This window comes from Vipera ursinii, assembly GCF_947247035.1.
Source record: "Vipera ursinii genome assembly, chromosome: 7".
NCBI lineage: Eukaryota > Metazoa > Chordata > Lepidosauria > Squamata > Viperidae > Vipera > Vipera ursinii.
Genome location: NC_139521.1, coordinates 62267160 through 62289986, shown reverse-complemented (window position 1 = coordinate 62289986; position 22827 = coordinate 62267160). Strand labels below are relative to the sequence as shown.

Sequence of the window (22827 nt, the reverse complement as noted above, 5' to 3'; positions counted from 1 at the left end):
CCATCGTCTTCCAATATTGCGCATAAATCATAAGCGCCGCTGTTGTAATATGTATTACTAGATACCAAACATTTTGGTACTTCTTGTGGCTTCATCCCCAAGAGGAAAATAACTGGGTCCAATTGAAGATCATATCCTGTTATTTGAAATAACCAATTTTTTATATTGGTCCAGTAATGCCTAACCTTTGGACAAGTCCACCATTGATGGTAGAAAGTGCCCCTGGCAGAATCACATTTCCAACATTTGTCATTTGCTTCTTCAGTTTTGACTGAATGTGGAAGATGGAAGGATTTTTATTCCTTGAAATCATCTGGTTGTTAGCACTCTTTGAGTGTTCATCATTCAGTCAGAACTGAAGAAGCTTCTTGGATGAGAAGCAGAACGTGTTCAAGGAAAAACAAAGACCAGTTGCCTTTCGAAAAATCACCTTTGGGACAACCATGATCTCCATGACTGAGAATCTCCATAAACATCTGTTGCCAAACCTCTTTTAAGACCTAAAATGATCCAGTATTGGCTAAAAGAACCACACTGACTTTCCTCTCCCCATTTGGCATTTATTTCTACTGTCTGAAGTTGAAGCAAGCACAATAACTCCTTTGTGTTCCCTGCTAACTATATTTATGCTTTGTGCTTGAGTTGTAATACAATGCAGTTTAAGTGCATGTTGTCCTGTTTATATTTTTATTGTTCTTGCTATTGTTTGTAATTGTTTTTCATAGATATATTATTGGTTTTTAACTATAACAATCTCCTGTGCCTGGTGTACAGTGTGTTGTCTTGGTTTACATTTTAACAAGAAAAAAAAGGACAGTAATAATTAATTAATAGTCGATAATGATTAAATTTGATAATTCCATAATGAATATATTAATTAATAATACATTTCTTTGATCTTCCCTTCTCCAATTTGTATTTTCCTTCTTCAACCTTAGCCAAAATATAATTCTTAATATTTTCAATATATAAATGATTAGGTGTAGGCATTTTTTTACATTTATACAAATAATAATAATCTTTATATATAACATTTTTTCAGCTTATATTATTCTCATAACCATCATCTCATTAGTTCAGCATACATCCTATTTTTATAATTTTTGTTCGCTTAGGTTACCTTATATTCAATCCAATTCTTCAGTCATAATTTCTTCATATTAGTCATCTCACTGTCTAATTTTTCCCATTTATGTACAACATCCTAATATTTTATGTCATGCATTATAAAAATACTAAACTTTTTATCTGTCTTATGGTATCTAGATATAACATTTTTAATCAGTTTATATTTTACTTATATATTAAGTTACATCGACCTACTATTTTAACATTTAATATATTATAAAACATACTATATTACTTAAATCTCATTATCCTTCTTGTTATAAGGCCCCTTTATGTTCAAAATTCTCTGTCCTTTTAGCCACATTCAAACAAATGTCATGTAATAGTCCATCTGGTAGGGCGAGTCAAATCTCTTGTATCTGTCTCTGATCTTCTTTTGCCAAGTAATTTTCCAAGTTGATGTAATCCACTTACCCAACAGTTCCAACAGTACTATTTTAACATTTAATATATTATAAAACATACTATATTACTTAAATCTCATTATCCTTCTTGTTATAAGGCCCCTTTATGTTCAAAATTCTCTGTCCTTTTAGCCACATTCAAACAAATGTCATGTAATAGTCCATCTGGTAGGGCGAGTCAAATCTCTTGTATCTGTCTCTGATCTTCTTTTGCCAAGTAATTTTCCAAGTTGATGTAATCCACTTACCCAACAGTTCCTGTATTTTTACAAATGTTGTTGGGAATACAAAAGATGAAGTAAGTAAGATAAATTCTTTCTGTCCCCAAACTTTAAGAGTTCTGCTAATAATTCCATTTTTCTTGTTGGGTCAAATTGTAATTCTTTTCCTTTGTTATTTCATCAATTTGATCATACTCTTCTAGTTTGCAATCTACTGTCTGATTTGTTTGTTCCTTTGTTGTCATTTCCTGGGTATTTTTTAATTGTAGTTTTAGATTGGAAATACACTTATTTAAATCCTCAAAGTTGTCTCAAATTTCATCATGGTTTGATTCTATTGTCATTTATATTTGTCCTAACATTACATATATTTCCTCCGGGAAAGTATTTATCTTGCCTTGAAGTATTGCTTCTGGAGGCCCTTGATTTTCCAGGCTAAGTCCTTCAGGAGAAAATATTGAATGTGGCATCCTGTCATTTTTTGTTACATATGTGATATCTATGTTGTCTCCCCCCCCTTTCAAATAATCTTTCATCAATGTTTTAATTCAAAAGTCAATTTATCAGTCAGTCAAAATTACAGATTCAGTATATTAAGCCACTTTAAATCCTTCCAGCAAATTCTCCTCTAAAGGATTAGCCAAAAAGTCAAAGGGTTTTTTTCCATTAACAGTTCTTAAATTTAAGCAACAGTCCAGGTGTTGTGGGGTTTTTTTTCCTTTCAAACACTTTTTAATCTTATAGTTGGCTCTTCCTTTGTTCCCAGCTGTCTTCAAGGTTATTTGCAATTCAAAGGAACAACTTTTTCTTTGTTTCTGGGCATTCTGCCAATTTCTGAGGCCTTATTGTTAGTGTTCTATTCTCTGATTCTCCACTAGATGTCAGCAGTTATTTCTTTTTTCAGTTTTTCTTTCCATCAAAAAGGGGGGCTTTCGCCCAGGTTCGCCTGGTGCGCCAGTTGCGGCCCTATCTAAGCCGGGATGATCTATGCACGGTCACTCACGCGCTCGTGACCTCTCGACTAGACTACTGCAACGCTCTCTACATGGGGCTGCCCTTGAGGACCACCCGGAAGCTGCAACTGGCACAGAATGCAGCCGCGAGAGTTGTGTTGGGAGTTTCCCGATACTCCCATGTCACACCTCTGCTCCGTGAGCTGCATTGGCTGCCAGTTGTCTTCCGGGTGAGATTCAAGGTACTAGTTATGGTATTTAAAGCCCTACATGGCAGGGGGCCGGAGTACCTTAGGGAACACCTGCTGCCGGCGTCAACTTCCCTCCGCCCTGTGCGTTCCCACAGAGAGGGACTCCTCAGGGTGCCACCGGTCAGAGAATGTAGATTGGTGGCCCCCAGGGGGAGATCTTTCTCTGTGGGCGCCCCGGAGTTATGGAACCAGTTACCGGTTGAGCTCCGGACGGCGCCTGATCTTCGCTCCTTTCGCCGCGATCTGAAAACATACCTGTTCGAACAAGCCGGCCTGGCCTGAGGGTGGGATTGCTGGGGTTTTTATTATCATTTTATTGGGGGTTTTATTAATGTATTTATTGTTTTTATGGGCATGTATTTAATTACTTTTTAATTTTTGTAACTTTATGTTTTATTCTTGTCTTGTTTTATTCTTTTTTCTTCCTGTACACCGCCCTGAGTCCTTCGGGAGAAGGGCGGTATAGAAATATTAATAAATTAAATTAAATTAAATTAAATTTTTGTTATATATTTTTATAATTCCATCAGATATTTTAGGGTATAATCTTGACAGTTTTTTAGTTCCTAGATTTGTCCAGACTGAAATATTTTAAATCAAATTTTAGTATATGTCTTTCAACCTTTTATGTTAATTTTCCGCTTCCGTCTGTAAGGGAATGGAGATATAATCTCCTCCCTTCACTTCTGGAGGTTTTCTTGCTTTTTGGATCTTTTCAAGGATTTAAATAGTAGATAAAAGAAAGAAGATTAGTACTCTCACCAATTCCAAGCACGCTATTCACCGATGTTTAAGTTCGTCCTCTGGGACTTAGGCTGCAAGCAGCTTGGGCTAGAAGCTGATCTCACACTAGCCTTTCTCCTGTTGGATTCGGAGGGCTTTCCCCAGATCAAATAAAGAAATTGCCATCACTTCATGATTGACGGGGTGCCCCTCCTTCACAGTCACCTCTCCGGGGCAACTTCAGATCCATCTAGGGTTCCCCAAGCAGGAAGAAATTAGCCGTGGGAAGCGGAGATCCGCTCTCGCATGGCCATGCGCTGCAAATGCAAAAAACAGAAGTCTGTTGTTTGTAATTGTTATAAGCTGCCCATATGTAACAGAATCTTGCAAGTCTGAAAGAACTTCTCCCCTGCTCTGCCTTTACTTTTCAGAGAACTGCTTTTTGAAATGCTTTTTCTACCCCCATCCCTCTTTTGGATTTTGTTTAAAAGACAATTGTCTACATTGCAGCTTTTCCTCCTGTCTCCCAAATCATTCTCACTGGCTATTATAACAACCTTGTGAGCTATCAAGCAAATGGTATCATTGCTTCTTTTCTGTTTATTTCTGTGAATTGAAGCAGTACCATAGCAACTTGCATTGGGTAGGATGTACCTATGGTGCTATGAGGTCAGTTTGACATTGTCATCTAAGATTATTATTTTTAATGTTATCCTGTGAATATGATTCTACTTGGAGAGCTCCAGTTTCACCAATAGTGCTTCACTGTATCCAAGCAACATGAAAGCAATATTTAAAAAGGGCAGCAAAGTTTTACTGTGCCTAAAGTGGATATTTCTGCCTTGTTAAAATGGGTTAATTGCATCAGAGTTAGTGATGAATCACTGATCATTATTAAGAGAGGAATACTTTCTTGATATTTCAGAAACCTTTTTGTGGGTCGTAGCAAGAAAGTGCCAGGATTCGTATGTTTAATTAAAAAAATAAAATCAGAAATATCTTTGTTTAGACAACTATGATTATTCTTTTGATTTCATTTCATATTTCTTTCATTTATTTTTTTAAAAACATTCCTATGGCTACTCATCTTAGAACACAATTCTGGACAGCTCACAACAATAAATCCTGAACCACAAAAACAATAAAAACATAAAACAAAAACTAGCACCTCAGCCATTCCCATGGCTGTTGCCTCAACACCCAACCAAAGACATTTTCATTCTACCCCAGTGCCTGGGTAAAAAAAAAAGTCTTTATGGTATTGAGGTTAAACGGGGAGGCTACCGGATCATCAGGGAAGAGGGTATGTTCCCTAAGGTTGGGGCAGCCACAAAAAGGCACACTTCCAAGCCCCCACATTGTACGGAAATGACCTGGAGAATGCCTACCCTACCCAATCTGATAAGCTAGGCCAGGAGTAGGCAACCTTGGCTCTTTTATGACTTGTGGACTTCAACTCCCAGAATTCCTAAGTCAGCATGGCTGGTTCAGGATTTCTGGGTATTGAAGTCCACAACTCATAAAAGAACCAAGGTTGCCTACCCCTGAGCTAGGCAGATACTGTCAGAGATAGAAAATCTCACAAATAACCTGGTCATGTGTCCTTCATGATAACCAGCACCTTTAGTTATACGCAGAAGGAAACTAGGAGTCAGTGTAACTAGGAGTCAGTGTAGCTCGCAGAGCTGTAATGTGGGTGAAACATGAAGCATCTTAGTATGATGTGTACAGCTGCATTTTGGACCAGTTGTATCTTCCAAGTGGTCTCCGAGGGCAGCCCAATGTAAAGTGGATTGTGGTAGTCCATGTGGGAAGGGACTAAAGGTATGAGTGACTCCCAGCTCAGGAAAAAGTCCAATTGGCACCAAGACAAATCTATGCAAAGCCCACCACCAGGCACAGCTGCCATTTGCCTGTTGAGTAGAAGCCTAAGTCCAGGAGGACATGCAAATTGTGTATCTGTTTAGTTTGGGAAGTGAAACACCATCCAGAGTTAAAGAGAGGCAAAACTCCAAACTCACTCCATCTTGCCAGGGTTAAGTCGAAGTTGGTTCCTCTCCATCCAGATTCTCACAGCCTCCAGGCATAGCTATAAAGGCAATGGTGGAAATGTATCACTGGATGTCAATAGCATACTGATGATACTGCACCCTGTCAATCAAGTGCACCTAGTGGTTTCATGTAGATGTTAAAGAGGAGAGGCAAAAGAACCAATCCCTGAGGGCCCCACCTTGCAAGGGCCTAGGTTTTGAGCTCTGCCCCCACAACATTAACTAGAACTAGCCATATAGGAAGGAGAACCACTGCAAATCAATGCCTCTCTCTCCCACCCACCTACCCCATAGCTGAACCAGAAGGATACCATGGTTGATGGTATTGAATGCAGTACAATACAGTGAGAGATGTATAGATCTGTACAGTGGAGAAACAAAACAACCACTTCACAAATGCATGGCACAACATAGGAAAACAAATCCGTCAGGACAAGATTCAGCGGACTATTTGCATTTAAAAGACAAAGGTCACTCTTTTGAAGACAGCAAAGTCCACATTATAGTTACAGATTACTGCTAGTTTGAAAGAGGAGTCAAAGAGGCCATCTAACATTAAGACTGAACACCCCTCTCTCATCAGAGGGGGGAGGTTTATATCCATTTGAACTATTTAGGTGACTTCAAGGGCATAGATAAACCTCCAAGTTGCCTCAACTACTCTCAGAAAGAGTACTAATGACCAGATGACTGCAAGGAATACAAATCCTTCCATCTTCCATCATTCAGTCAGAACTGAAAAACTTCTTGGATGAAAAGCAAAATATCTCCAAGGAAAAACAAAGTCCAGGTGCCTTTTGAAAAAGCATCTTTGGCACAACCATGACCTGGATGACTGAGAATCTGCATAGACATATTTAAAGGTACTGAGAGAGCCAGAAGAACCAAAATGGTTGCCACACCCCTGTCTCAAGCCCTCCAAAGGTCATCCATTATTTTGGATTGCATTGCTTTGCATTGCATTGCATTGCATTGCATTGGATGCCACATGACTCCAAGCAATTCTGAGCAGCTCATAATACAGCTAATAATATAAAAATGATATGATAGCAATACAGACAACAAAAATAGGCAAAACAAAGAAAAAGAATAACCTGTAAGAAGGTGAACTAGCAAATGTCCAATGTAGGGGATCTCAGCAATCTCCTACACTGAGCAAAAGGGGTACCAAACATTTTAGTCCAAGGCCTGAAGGAACTGCCAGGTCTTTATTACTCCTCAGAATATTAACAGGGTGGGATGTTCTAGATTTATCTAAATTCATCTAGAGTTCAGGGGAACCTCATTCCAGACACTGCAACACACAAGGCATATTTGTTGAGTCCTGATATATGACATTGTTTAACTGAGGGAACCTGAAGCATGCCAATCATGTCAACTTTAATTGTGAGATAGATGCCATGGAAACTGTCATTCCCTAAAATAACCAGGCTGTGTGGCTGCAGAGTATTATCAGTCCTAACAAGCACCTTGGTAACCAGTGCAGCTTGTGAAGCAAAGGTGTCACATGAACTTACAAAAGCATGCCCGTAACTGGCATTCTTGATCAATTAAAACATCTGAGTGGTCTTTAATCGCAAGTAGAACACATTGCTTGGAAGTGAATAAGCATGAGTAATGATTTGTAGGTCTTCCTGATTAAGAATGAGTACAACTGTGTAAAGGCCTTGAGCAGGAGCTGTGAGTCCATGAAGACCTCCATATTGTACATCACCATGAATGGGGAAGTGCAACATCATCCAAGATCAAATATGGAATGTCTAGCAAAGCAGATGACCCCAAGATGCATTGTCACTGAGTAAGACTGAATCAGAGACAGTTCCTCTCCATTCAGGTCCATACAGTCTCCAAGCATTGGGATAGGACTTTGATAGTCTGAAGTAAAGGTGCAGAGATAAAGGAATTTGGGGGCACATACTTAACTAGCCCTGCACACAAACATTTGACATATTTATTGGCCATTCTGTGTCTGAATGTGGATTAGCATCAACTTGAAGCTGAGCCTATGTATTATGGATATGAATACATAGGTATAAGACTTTTTTTAGACCAAAGCAGGATTTATCTTCTATAAACCTCCTATAGTAAGTTTTTTCAGCAACCATATTCATTAGATAGGTCTATTTAGGAGAATTCTCAGCTGCCCCTTCACATACTTCATTATCTAGATATCTGCTACCAGAAAAGAACTGACTGATTCTATAATAAATTCATTCTGAGATTCATAGGAACTCATATAATCATCCATTCATACCTTCCTAATTAAGTGCAAATACAGCAATGGAGTAACTCAGATGCTCTCAGGCTGTGCATATATAGCTGCAAGTAAAGGAAGTGTTGGGAACAAGCCATCGGTAACCATTCATGTGAAAATGATCAGTATATCACTAGTGTTGTTCTTAGAAGCTGTGTATATTGTTCAGAAATATATTTCACAATTAATATACATTATATGAGCCACAAAAATATCTACAGGTAATAGCTTTACTTCCAATTCAGTGCAGGAATAAAAATGACTTATCTTAACTCAAGCATTGTCTGGTTTGTAATATCAATTGGGGGATTTTCATCAATTGATCATACTTTTCCTTTTGGTCTCATGCACAATGACTCCCTGAGGGTAGCAGATATGTGTGAGCACTAGCAAAATGTGATGGAAATCAAGATTTAGTTCGTAGTGTTCATATTTTTTACCCTATTAACTGGAAAATCATGATTTCTGATGAATGATTATATCTCCTTTATGCTAGTTCTGCTTTGCTGATCCCAAGTGGTTATGGAGGAAGCCTGTGTCCCAAATTCCAATTTGCTACTATGCTGAAATACCATTATCTCCACACAAAATGGCAATATAATAATGTAGAAATGCAGAATGTAGGAATTCAAATATTCTCTGTGCAGGGAATGATATTCAGATGATTGAGTCCTATCTTGAACAGCTTTTCTTTCCTATACTTCTTCTAAGTAATAGCGCTGGAAAAAAAACTTAAAAGTTCATCTATTTCAGACGATAATACTGAGATTAGTTCTAAAAATGCTATAAGCAACTAGAAGTGTCTGCCTGTCTACCCAAATAATACATCTGCATTATAATTTAATGAAGGTGACTCATGTACCTTGAATTTAAATTCTTAGTGTAGTCTCTTTTAGCATTCATTGGTATGAACTGAGGTTTCAAAAATTTAAAGATCTTCCATAATACATAATGTAGCAGGTAAGTCAACAATAGTACCTCTGTAGCATCAAAACAAATTAGCCAGTAATATAGCAATGGTCAACATACAATTCTGAACTGCTGTTTGGTTCTCTTCCTTCCCCTCATCATGCTCCTAAGATTCATAACAATGCATATGGATTTGGAAAATTCAAATGAACAAGGTTCACATTAAATGCAAGCCTTGAATTTTTTTCTCTTTCTTCCAACTTATCCTTCCTATTCCTTAAGCAAACTATTTTGAACTTTTCAATGTTTAAATTCAGTCTCTGTCTTTTCTTTTTCATGGGTTGGACTGAAAATTATAGCAAATAAATAAATTCATTTTTTCTCCTTATCCAAAATTTCTAATGCATTTGTAATATTCCAAGTAAAAAGATAGTAGCATTTGCTAAAAGAAAGAAGAATGTTCATTTTCTAGCTGAACCCTGAAACTGCATTTACCCCCAATCAATAACAGCATCAGAAACCAGGCAAAAATAGAATTAACCAATATTTCCATTTTCTACACCTGCTGATCAAGCTGATCTACTCATCATTTTTAATTTTATGCTACTCTTTATATTGATTTCTTCCTGCTTATGATTGCTATAAAAAAAAATCTATGGGCAGCTCTGAATTAATATATTTTATCCTGGAGATCCTATAGAAGAAAAATAATTTGAGGATCTGAACTATATCAAAGACCATGATTAGGATAGTGAAAGGATTTGCTTGATGCATAACCCGCCTTTTCTCTAGGACCACAAAACAGCTTACATGGAGATCCTCCTTTGTTGTATCTCAGCAATCCTGTAAAGTAAGCTGGCCCAAGAAAATGGGTGGATCCACAGACATCCAGGAAGTTCTGTAATTCTAGTCCAACACTGTAAGTAACATATAACACTAGAAATACTGTATGTGTAAATGGAAATATTCTAAGACTGAAATGAAAGAACATATTGAAAAGTGGGAGAAATGTTAATGGAGCTCCAGCTACTGCTTGGATACATGGAGCTATTGATCACTCCTATCCTTGCATTCATGCAAATACAAATCATTTTACATTTCAGTTATGGAATTTCCAGTTCACACCTTAGAGCAGACATGTCAAACACAAGGCCCGGGGGCCAGATCCAGCCCGCGAACTGGTTTCATGCGGCCCGCGAAGCCATTCTGGAAACAGTGAGGGAACGGCCCCCGCTGCCTTGGCCCTGGCCCAGAGACCCTCCTCCTGCCAGAGACCCTCAGATCTGTCCCACTCCTGCCCAGGCCCCCATAGGCACCCTTGATGCGAACGCACTTTAGCCATGCCCACCCAGTAGGCCACACCCACCCGGCCCCCTGATGGCAACCGCAATGCTGATGCGGCCCTCAATGAAATTGAGTTTGACACCCCTGCCTTAGAGGAAATGGTTGTGAATCAATGCTCTAGATTTGGAAAGCAGCCATAAAAGTCAAGATCTATAGAACAGGTGAAAGAAAGAGAAGAAGGATAGCATGCAAGCATACTGGCTTTCTTCTAAGCGCTACAAATTGATGGCATAAAATACAGTCCTGTTGATAAATGATTCAATATCAATGTCTTAGAGTTTGAAACTTGCAAAACTCAGTCTAATATTATCACATTGGATCTCTTCTTAAAGTTTAACTTCAGCTCTAAAATCATGAGCAACTCACCTCCTTACACATACAGTATGTACCCTTTGGTTTGTTTATTCAAGAAAACATGAAATATTCTTTTGCAGTAAAGGTGGGGGTCAAATCCTGCATGACAAGGCAAAAATGCCTCTGGTGCATCTCAGAAGTGAGGAACTAGGCTGGTACATTTCAGTAATTCCTGCAAGTAAACAGATTTTGAAAAATATCATCTATAACATTGAACAGTAATCTAATAATGATAGGGTGTAATGTAATATTCTGCCAGGATTTTTTTATAATTCCCCTTTGATTTACCTAGCCCAGGAAGCCTGTTCTGTAAATTGTGTTGTTTATTTTATAAGTGGTTACATATTTATTCTATGTTGACTTTACACATTTAATTAATTTTCCTTGGCTTTCCTTTAGAGATAGTGTAATTGGTTGGAGTATTAAAGGAAATGTACTGTGTGGGACCCCTGAGAGAATGCAACTGCCTTCTTCAGACAGGTAGAGAACAGGCAATGTGCAAAGAATCAAGCTGACACAACAGATAAAAGAATTGGTTTGATGAAATAGCAAATATCCCCATAGATAACTGGGAAGTAGCAGATGTAAAGATGAGCGAGGGTTGGGGTGGTCCAGGTTAATATGATAATTTCCCATTTTTCAGCAACTTTTAAAGGGGAGTGCTACTTTTTTTTACATTCAGACCATTCTGGTGAGAGAAGTTCCCTGAGGATGGACTCTAGAATGAGTCCAAAAGCTTGGGAGACTAAATCTATGATCCTGGTGATTGTATCACCAGGATCTGGCCAGATTGGATCTGTCAAAAAAACAATTCAGCTCTGGAGTGCAGCTATGGGACAACCCAAATAAATTCAACAAGAATGAAGCTTGGATAAATGATGTGGATAAAAATAAAGAAGAAGCTGCAATGAAATAATTTGTAATAACAGAACAAATGGTGGAAGAAAAGACAATCGGATAATGAAAGATCCAGCAAAAGGAGCATGATCAGGCAACTACAGATTAATTACCTGCTTACCAAAAACTTTCAAATTGCTAACTGCTGTAGTATTTAGCAGAGTTGGAAGGGACCTTGGAGATCTTCTAGTCCAGGGGTGTCAAACTGCTGTCCCGCGGACCAGATGCGTCATGCGGAAGCTGCGCCCACCCCGTTGCCGGCAATGGCAAAACCGTCCCAATATGTTGTGCGACGTCACGTGACATTGCAAGTTTCACATGTCTGTTCTAGTCCAACACCCTGTTCAAGTAGGAAACCCTATAACATTTCAGATAAATGGCTGTCCAATCCCTTCTTAAAAACTTCCAGTGTTAGAGCACCTACAGCTTCTGGAGGCAGTTCCACTGATTAATTGCTTTAACTGTGAGGAAATTTTTCCTTACTTCTAGGTTGGTTCTCTCTTTGATTAGTTTTTATCCATTGCTTCTTGTCTTGCCTTCAGGTTGCTTTGGAGAATAGTTGACCCTCTTTTCTTTGTGGCGGCCCCTGAGATATTGGAACACTTAGATGCAGTCCAACAGCATTTAGGTGAAAACAAGCTTTTTCCACTTGAGAAGAAAGGATGCTGCCCAAACAGCAGAGGAACAAAAAAAAATCAGCTCGTAATTGACATGATTCTGGAAAACTGAAGAGAAAGAAGACCAACTTGAATGTAGCATGGAATCGATTACAAAAAGGCACTCAATTCCTTGCCACATGATTGGATAATCAAGTACCCAGAAATAACAGGTAACAGGACTGAATAAGTCAGGCCATGGCTATCAAACATCCAAAAAAAATCTTCCATGCTACCCTACTCCTTTACATGGATAATTTGAAACTGCATATAAAAACACAATCTGAAATAGAATTCCTGCTCAACACTATCCATATATACAGCCAAGACATTGCAATGGTGTTTGGACTGGCCAAATGTGCTACTCTTAGTTGGAAAAATAGTGAGAACTGAAGGTCTGGAAGAAGAGGATTATTACAAATACCCAGGGTTATGTGATCACCATTTGTGACTTTCTGACTTTCTAATTCAATGGGGAAGCCAGATTCATTTAATTACTGTGTTACTAGCTTTACAACTATTGCTACCAAGGTCGTAAAATGGAGCAAAACTCACTTAACAACTGTCTTGCTTAGCAACAGAAACTTCTGATGGCAAGCTATTCCACTGGTTAATTGTCTTCACTGTTAGGAAGTTTCTCCTTAATTCCAGGTTGCTTCTCCTTGATTAGTTTCCATCCATTGTTTCCTATCCTGCCCTCTGGTGCTTTGGAAATAAGTTGACCCCCCTCTTCTTTGCGGCAGCCACTCAAATACTGGAATATGTACTTCTTCAAATACTGGAATACCTCTCAAATACTGGAACACAGTACATACTTGGAAGTATTGGAAGTTGAGAAGCCCATTAATAGTTGCTTCTTATAAGCAACCTAAAGTCTTCAAGTAGAGGACATAGCATCTTGATGAAGATGTAGAATAAATGAATGAATTCTCCTTTGAATAAAAGTCTCCTTCTTATGTCCATGTTACTTGCTTGGCAACACTATGAAAGGGATTTCCTTACATCTTTCCCTAGGATGTCCTTAGATCTTCCAATCTAATCTACAATCCTGGAATTTCCTGGGGATCTCTCACAAAAGAATCAATCGTGTTCAGAGCTGCTTAGATCAGTCAAGATTAGTTACATCCTGTCACCTATTGTGACCCAGAGATCTAAATCTGTCAGTACCTAGATGGAACATTTTTCCCACACCGTGTGTCTGTGTGTGTGTGTGTGTATGTGTGTGTGTGTGTATGTAAAAGTAAAGTTTCCCCTGCACATGCATGCTAGTCGTTTCCAACTCTAGGGGCCGGTGCTCATCTCCATTTCAAAGCTGAAGAGCCAGCACTTGTCTGAGGATGTCTCCGTGGTCATGTGGCTGGCATGACTAGATGCCAAAGGCACACGGAACGCTGTTACCTTCCCACCATAGTGATCCCTATTTTTCTACTTGCATTTTTATGTGCTTTCGAACTGCTAGGTTAGCAGAAGCTGGGACGAGTAGCAGGCGCTCACTCTGTTATGCGGCACTAATATGAGGTTTCTAGTTATTATCGATTGGTCTTCTGTAAGCATTTTACAGTGAGGTTATAAAACAATGTCAAAGAATAAAAGGAAGCGATGAAAACTAGCAATGGGAATTGGTAAAAAAGCAATCGTTAGGACTGGAATGCTAGCCAAGAAGAGATCATTGATAGAATCTGTGCCACTTCAATTAACATTTTCTTTGATCATCCCAAGTGATCACCTCCATGAAGACTGTAAGAGCTTGGAGGCTGGTGTAACTGAGTTGTTTAGAATTTTGTGTTATAATATGTTGGACTTTGAATCTGGTTTAGTTGCAAAGAAGCAACCAGTGTAGTAATATAGTTGACAAGCCAGTTAATAACCTGGCCATTGTTATCCAGCATTAATTGTATCTTCTGAATCAGTATCAGAAACCATATTATTGCATGAATTGTGATAGCCTAACTCAAGGGTGTTAACTGCTGGCCCGCAGGCCAGTTGCATCATGTGGAAGCTGCATCCACCCCAGCTCCAGCAATGCAAAAAAAGTCACAATATGTTACAACACATCACGTGATGCAGCGAGTTTGACACCCATGGCCTAACTCTTCCTTTACAGTTGGCTACTTAAGTTTAATGAAAGAAGGTGCCCTATAAATGAAACAGGTTTCTGGCTGGGAGATTTTTCATTTTCATTTCACTGAAAATGATGTTATAAAACCTCCTACTCTTTCAAATAGCCTGTAAAGGGTATTGTTTATGTTCATAGCTGGTGTTTGTTTCTTTCTTTTTTTTTCAAAACATTCATAGCAAAATTGGATCATATTTTCTTTTGTGGTTTCAGGTCAAATATGGAAATTACGCCTTTGTTTGGGATGCAGCAGTTTTGGAATATGTCGCTCTGAATGACCCAGATTGTTCCTTCTACACTGTTGGAAATACTATTGCAGATCGAGGATATGGAATAGCTCTTCAACATGGAAGCCCCTACAGAGATGTCTTCTCACAAAGGTAATTTTGTTAGAAGAATACCAAAGTTGTCGTAAGACTTTTGGTTTTGTTTGTGTCAGAAAGTATATCACCTTATACCTGAATGGATTGGAGCATAATTATGATGCTCCATAAGAACAATAAAGCAGAGGATGGTTTATATTGTAGTTGACCATAAAGTAGTTCAACATAATTGCACTGATTTTGATTGGGGGTAAGACTGGGAATCATCAATTTTTTGCTGGAATTAAAAAAAAACATGTTTGAGTTTGGTCAGAAGACAATGATAAAGAGCTATAACACATAGTATATGAACAGCTGTTTCAGTAGAAATGATTATGACAGTGGTTCTTGACCTGTGGTCCATGGGCCTTGGGGAGCAGCGATATCATCACATAGAGTCTGCAAAGGCTTGAAGAAATGTTATTATTTAAATCAAGTCTTGGGGGTCTGTGACCATTGTCCACAGCCACAAAAGGTATTTAAAGAGAGTCCGTGGTGAAGAAAATGTTGAGAACCTCTGGATTATCAGGTTAGATTAAAAAAGAGGCAGAGTTCTGATTGCACCATCATGAATGTGTCATCTTTACTTTTTGGACCATACCCTACAAGTACTGAAGATTTTATAGGTGCTCAAATACTTTGACTAGTTGGCTTATAATTTCTGGCATGAACATAGAAAACTTGAAACATAGATCTTGCCTCATCCAGATCTTAATATTGTAACTGTATTTTACTAACTTTGAGAAACCTTTTCTTGTAAAAGATTAAGTGGATATCAGCAATGGCTAGCCTGATCAGAAAGATCTTGGGCCCTGCCCCAAAAGTATCAAGTGCCTATTTGAAACAGTGATTCAAAATTGTAGTCATGTAAATGTGCTTTCTGGAAAAGAGAAAGAAAAAAAGCTCTATCAAGGGCCAATGTTTATACAAAAGAGATGCATATAGATTGTGAATATAGGTTTCTATAAGAGTGAATATAGGTTTCTGTGAATAAAAATAGTGACCATGTATTGGCAGTATATGTGAATGGACAAAGGATAGTTTGTTACTTCTCTGCAATCTGGAAAAAGAATTTATATAGTTGAATAAATTGAATTTACAAATCTTGCTTTAGCATATGTAGTTGACATGGTGCTGTTGAAATAGTTAGTGCTATTGTTCTATCACTGGAAGCCAGTACATCTATATCATGGAGAATAACAGTAAAGGTAACATCACGTCTGTTGCTAATTTTTGGCAATACTGGAAAAACATGTAAGAGACCAATTTCTAGTGGGTTTGGATTGCAGGGTTGTTCTATGGAATTAATACATTAGTCAGATTCTACTGTAAAGTGACATACATAACAGAAGCCTAAAATCTGGAGAACAGTCATTTCAAAAATAGGGAATGTGGAACTAAGTAATCCATTCTTGTGTTGTTTACATTTTCTAAATGTACATCATAAATATTCTTATCATTTTAATTGGGCCAGTGTTTATATATGGCATGACATGTGATATGTTTAGCCTTTTTGAATACTGCTTTTGTATGGGCCGTGCCTGCAGTAAATAAACAACAGCAAATTGGAAGGATGAGTAGGCACAAAAAAGCAGAATTAAGCCCAGTGCTGGGATTAAAATATGTGAACAACCAGTTCTCTGTGTGGATACTGCTTGCAGAAGTCCATTCTGGGCCTGGGCAACAAAAAATTAGCTACCGGTTCTGCTGAAGTGGTGTGAACCAGCTGAATCCCACCACTGACTAAACCTGAACATCTGGAATGTCAAACCATAGCTTTACTTATCTCTCTTAGAGGTGTAAATCATGCTCTTGAATAAATTGTTGCATTGTCTCATGGCTCTTTCTAAACTGCCATTAAAAATACGTTCTGCAACAGCAGCTTCACCATGAGATCTCATGCTAAGCAGCCATCATTTTTTTATTATATTAAGATTGTAGTCTGTGTTACAAGTCACTGCATAGTGCGGAATGTAGCTGTATATGTCCTGTTATTGTACTGAATGTTTAGGTGTTTCTCAGACTATTCTGTTAAACAAGGAAGTATTTTATGTGACTTTATTAACATTATTATCTACAGAAATGAATTAAAAACAGCAAAAGGGATTTCTTGTACTGAAACTGGGCCATATTTATTAAGTTTAGCACTTTCAGCCTGTTTAATAGCCCTTTGCTTTCATGTAATTTATATCTGCAAAAATACACAGAAAGCAAGATACAGTAATTTTCTTAATGGCCTTGCTCTTTTTTTCCCCTCATATCTTCTGCATTCATGAAATATATGTATTTTACATATAATATATATACTATATTATCCAGTTTGGTCCTTTGTTCTTCATTTTCTAGCTGAACTGTATTTACGGTATTTAAGAAAAATGCAGTGACCTATTCTAGAGTTTTCTTATTGTAATGCAGGCTGTACATGTTCACAATTTTATCTGATCCAGAATTAACCTTTTAGTGGGAAATTCTCTAGGCAAATGCAAAAAAAAATTGATTGATCATAGAGGGTGACAAATTAAAGAGAATTCCAGTGGAATATTTACATATGGTATATATTACTGTGCAAGTATATGGAGAAGTAGCATCTTCAAAGCATATAGCATTTTATAGTCAAAGCAATATGCATCATGGATTCTATCTTTTCCTGTTCATCATTCATATTTTTCCTATAATTTAGCCATGAATGCACTAGTCATAAAATGCATATATATATAATCTTTCTATACATTTGGAAATCAATGTAGAATGCAAATTTTTATCCAAAAAATTGGATTTGCATCGAGGTACATTAGTGTAGTGGCTGATTTAATATTGGGATGAATCTCTGGATGAACAGATGTTTGAGAGAACTCTAGAGCTGGAAGAGACTAAAGATGAGAGTTGTTAACATAATTAGAAAATAATTAGATGATCAGTATTGAAAACTGAGCCTTAAGAGACCAAGGGCCATAGTTGCAGAAAGGGCCAGTAAGGAATCTTACTGATTATAAAGTGGAAAGCAGTTTCAAGCAAGCAGATGCATCAATAGGAAGCGTTCTTATGAGAGAGGGTTTTCATAGCTCCCTTGGCACCGTTTTCCATGACTGCTCTCGTGTGGGTTTTTCAAATCATCCTTTGCCTCTCTGATGAGGAAGCTGAATCGCTGCCTCTGAATGCTAAGTAGCAGCAAAAATATATTTTTTTCCTCACTGGAATTAGCAAACATTCACTTCAATATTTCAAATTCTTTCATGTGAAGGAGATCTGTTTAAAATGCATCAGTGAGTCATGTCCCCCCCCCGCCGCCCCTTTCTTAAGATAAGAGAATGAAAGGCAGGCTTTGTTCTGTGAAATACTGGGAGTCTACCGTCATGTAATATTGGACATCACTAGGTGACCATGACATAGCATCTTGAGTGTTTGTGGGAAAAGCTTAGATTAAGAAAGGGAACTTTCTTTCTGGTATGGGTGAAGGTTAAATACAAAAGCTGAAAGTTAAGGAAAGTGAAGATAATGCAAAAGCTAGATGGTGAGTGTTATATACTGGGTTCTCTGTGCTTGATTGAAGAGAGGAGGCGAGTGAGTTCAGCAAGCATCATTCTTTATTTGCTTACAGGAACTGAACTGGGAAACAGAGCTTAAAGCAAACCTATTGCTGCCCTAGAAGCAGCCAATGACAGCGCTGGAGACGGGTTGTCTGAGGAGTTGGGAGCCATTAGCCAGCTTCCCTGCTTAAGCAACCTTCCAGCAATTAACCCCACGTGGTACACTTTAGTAAGACAAAACCCAATACATTACAGTGAGAATGTTCAGAAAGAAAGGAGCAGAACTGAAAGAAGCAGATAGAATGGAACATGGAGCTAGAACAGTGACGGACACCTGAAATTTCAGAGCAACCTATTTTATGTCATGTCATGTCACGTCATGTCACATCATGTTATGTTATGTTACTGTAGGCCCACAGACCCTCCGAGGAGACATTAGAAGGTTAAGTGTGTGTTTCCCACAATGATCTTGGACCAAACATTGACTGTTTCTGACCAAACATATAGCAATAGCACTTTGACTTATATATCACCCTATAGTGCTTTTCAGTATCTGTGAGCAGTTTACAATATCAACATATTGCCCTCAACAATCTGGGTCCTCATTTTACCAACCTCAGAAGGGTGGAAAGTTAAATCAACCTTGAGCCAGTCAGGTTTGAACTCCTGGCTGTGGGCAGAGTTAGCCTGCAATACTGCCTTCTAACCATTGCACCACCACAGCTCTTACCACTTATGACAAATTTAAAAAAAAGAAATTGGCAAATTATTATTGGCAAAAATGTACTTAATGGAATAGGCAAAATGGCAATGAAATATTTTCTTCCCACAATTTTACTCACTTAATTTTAATTCATAAACTAATACAGAAAAGCATTAGTTTGCCTTCTGCTTGGCTTTAAAATGTTTATTGTTTGCATATTCTGCTTACAGAGCTTGGCAGAAATAAGATTGGGTGAGTGAGTATGGGATTGCAGTCTTAATTTTAATAGGATCAGATAACTCTGGAGCTAAAAAGCCATTTTACCCAGCATCATTATCTTAATTTAATTTGGGGATGTCTTTATGTTCATATAGTAACCCAGCTAGGGAAGTTATGGTTTCCTTTCTTCTCCAAGGGGGAACTGCAGCTTTTTTGGTTTGAAGATTACTTAAACTTCATTAGGCCATTTGTAAATTCCATTAAGATAATAGAAAGAGATGTGAAACTGGAGGTAATCATTAATAAAACAAATTACACTGGAGAAATACTTTGCTTGGACAAATTTTGAGGTTGATTTTACAAACCGTTGGCATTTCAGGGTAAGAAACACATTAAGCCTAATACAAATTAGCCTAACTGTTCGATTGAGGAAGAGAAGAGAAATGCCGGAAGGATTTTGTGACTCATTTGGAAAGTCTTAAAGAGATCAGAATAATTCACTGAGCTGGTGTTTGCCATTAACTTTTCTCTAAAGGGACTCCTTTGCATCTTCTGCCTCTGTGCACAGTTTAATGAATAATGTGGAAGCACATTCTGAGCATCTGTACATGCATGTTTTTTTGTATTTCTTCAGGATTATGATACATAGCTAGCTTAGTAGCAAACACTGACTATACATATTGCCCACCTGAGCAAATGCATTGTTATTTCCTACTCTTACTCCTCCTTTCTTTAATGGCCATGTCTGCTTTTCTTTCTCATAGATTTCTCTCCCTCATAATTGAATCACTATATGCCAAACAGACTTTCTCTATCACATACTCTCCAAGTGTTGTCAGACAACAAGTTCCAATATTTTTATCCACTAAAGCTGGACTCTTAAAATTTGGAAAACTATAACTGGTTAGGTTGGCAATATATATAAACTATGATTGTATTGTTGTAATAGAAACTGTATTGTATCACTTTAAATGTCTGATGATTGGCCAACGCTGTTTTTCCAACGGCCATAAGAGGGAACTAGAGACATAGCTTCTTTCTCTCTGTTATTCTCTCTATTACGTTTGCTGTTACTTGCTGATTATTGTGGTTTGTGGGTTTGCTACTGTTTGCTAAACCTGAAGAACTGTGTTTTCACTTACGGACTGGTAAGAAGACTCTGTATTGGATAATCTTTGGACTAATGTTATTTGCTATCATCTCTTTACTCGTGTATGATCTGGACTGCTTTTTCTTGGACTGTGCTATTGTATTATTCCACAAGTAAAACTTTTTTTACACACCTCAGTGTATCTGTGTAGTTGCTGCGTAAACTTGACTACTCTCAGTATCCTCTTTTTCTGTGCAAGCTCTTTTTAGCTCAAGAGGTACTCTGCACATCCTTATCATTGGTTATGGGCCCAGTGACATACTGAGAGCTAGTGTACACAGTACCATATTAAGACAGCTGAGTTTGTGTTATCTGTTCAACTGAAAATGGCACATGAACAGTCAACAAGTATCTCCTGGATAACCCGGTTAGATGGAACAAACTACGTTTCCTGGTCCACTAAATGTTGCTTGCTCCTGCGCAAGGAAGGACTATGGGCTGTAGTTAATGATCCGCCGGATGTGACTGCTTGGGATCCAGCAGATGAGGAAGATGGAAAGAAGATAGCTAAATTTAACCAAGATAACGAAAGAGCTCTTTACATAATTGGACTAACACTGAATGACCAGCAGCTTGTCCATATTCGTGGTGAGGAGTCTGCTGCTAGGTGTTGGGACACTTTGAGATGAATTTATGTTCGTGATAGTGTGGGTGCACATATACACCTTACACGTAAACTGTTTAGGGCTCGTCTTCTGAAAGGTGGAGATATGTTAGCTCACTTGGCATTTATGAAGAAAACGCTGCAAGAGCTACATGAAAAGGAGCTGATTTTCTCACAGCTGCATCAGGTGTACATTATTCTTTCCTCTTTGGATAAAAGTTATGATGCTTATGTTTCTTCTCTGGAAGTCCTGACCAGAGATGAACTGACATTGACAGACATAACTGGGAGATTGCTGGAAGAGTCGAGAAGAAGGCAAGACAGAGACCAACTGAGAGAGACACAACCACAAGAGGAAAAACAGTCTACTACTGCTATTACAAATCTGGTTTGGAAATACTAGCATAAGTTTCAGCAAGGTGTTTCTAAAAGCAAGCAATATGTTAAAATTAAGACCCAGTTACAAAATATACTCTGGAAAATATTTCTAGAATTATTAAATCCCACTGTATGCTGTTTGTTTATATAATGCCAGAATGGTCAAGTGATTAAGGCACAGATGATAGCTAGCCAACTAGATGATAGATAGATAGATAGATAGATAGATAGATAGATAGATAGATAGATAGATAGATAGATGGATGGATGGATGGATGGATGGATGGATGGATGGATGGATGGATGGACGGACGGACGGACAGACAGACACAGACAGACAGACAAACAGGAAAGATGGAGACATGCAGATAGAAATAGATATACAGATACAGATACACATACACATAATATACACATACACAGTACTACTACCAGTAGTTTCCCTCTTTTATATCACTGGAATTAAAAGTATGAAATGTCAACAAAGTTGGAAAAGAAATCACATCCTAACACTCCTGAGTCTCACTTGCTTAAAACAAAATACCCCAGTGACTTATCACAATATCACACCCAAATTTACAAAGGACCATATATGTCCATGACCAAAACTTGTCGGCAGACACTCTCTTAGTGCCCATCTCTTGATTTTATTTTAAGATATTTTTGGTTTTACAAATTAACAGAAAGCTAGCATGTTGCAAAGCAAAATGCCAGACTTTGTCTCAATGTTTACTTCTAATAATGCTTCTAGACCCTACATGCATCTTGGAAGCTACAGTATTCTTAGAAAATAAATGTGGAAGATGGTGAAGATGATGGCAGTCATTTTTGTGCTCCTTGATTTGTAGATCATTTGCAATTTTTTAGCTATCAAAATAATGTCATCACTTAATGTAGCTGATTGATTTTTCTTTTTCCAATATCAAAACCACATCCTAGCTTCTCTCAATATACTGTATATTCAGCATATAGCTAATAAGGACATGGTACAGTATGCAATGTTTTATCATTGATTTCTTGATCAGGAGCTAGTGTGTTTTGCTATGATCCAGACACAGTTATCAATTTTTTTTGATAACTATCATATTACTGAGCTATCCACAAAGTATAACTGATATTATTTAGTCATCGTTGCATTGTGCGCTGAGTACTGTTTTTCTTATTCTTGGTTCATGACTATGAAAACAACACTGAAATATCCTTTAGTCTTATGAATTTACTATTCATAAATAGTAACACCTTTTGTCTGCAAGTTTTTTTTCCTGCTTAACAACATCAGCAATTAACATCTGGAAGGCTCTAATCTAGCTGCATCATGAGCACCATTAGTATTCCAAAAAATCCTTGGCATTTCCTTAATAGGATGTTGAATGCCATCTGACATGAGAGGCCAATTATCCAGTACCATGTCATCAATTGCTTTATTATCTATCCACGTGGTTTTCTTGCTAAAATACAAGGGTAGTTTACCACTGCCAACAGAATATGAAATCATGCCTTTTGATATTCATCCACCTTCAATCATCTTCCTATATAGCTACTACTTGATATAGTTGCCACTTACTTTAGCTGGGCAACTGGGCTAATCCTCATTCATTGGGCATGCACAGATAGCATTCTTCA

The 22827-nt window shown here is 38.0% G+C and overlaps 1 protein-coding gene across 2 annotated transcripts in view; it reads left to right on the top strand.

Moving 5' to 3' along the window:
- Positions 1 to 22827, top strand: part of GRID2 (glutamate ionotropic receptor delta type subunit 2) — a 1067823-nt gene that overhangs the window by 928830 nt on the left and 116166 nt on the right. For both annotated transcript variants that reach the window (XM_083367820.1, XM_083367821.1), the window contains exon 14: positions 14475 to 14641. In XM_083367820.1, coding sequence (XP_083223946.1) covers positions 14475 to 14641 — 167 coding nt within the window. The remainder of the gene's footprint in view (positions 1 to 14474; positions 14642 to 22827) is intronic.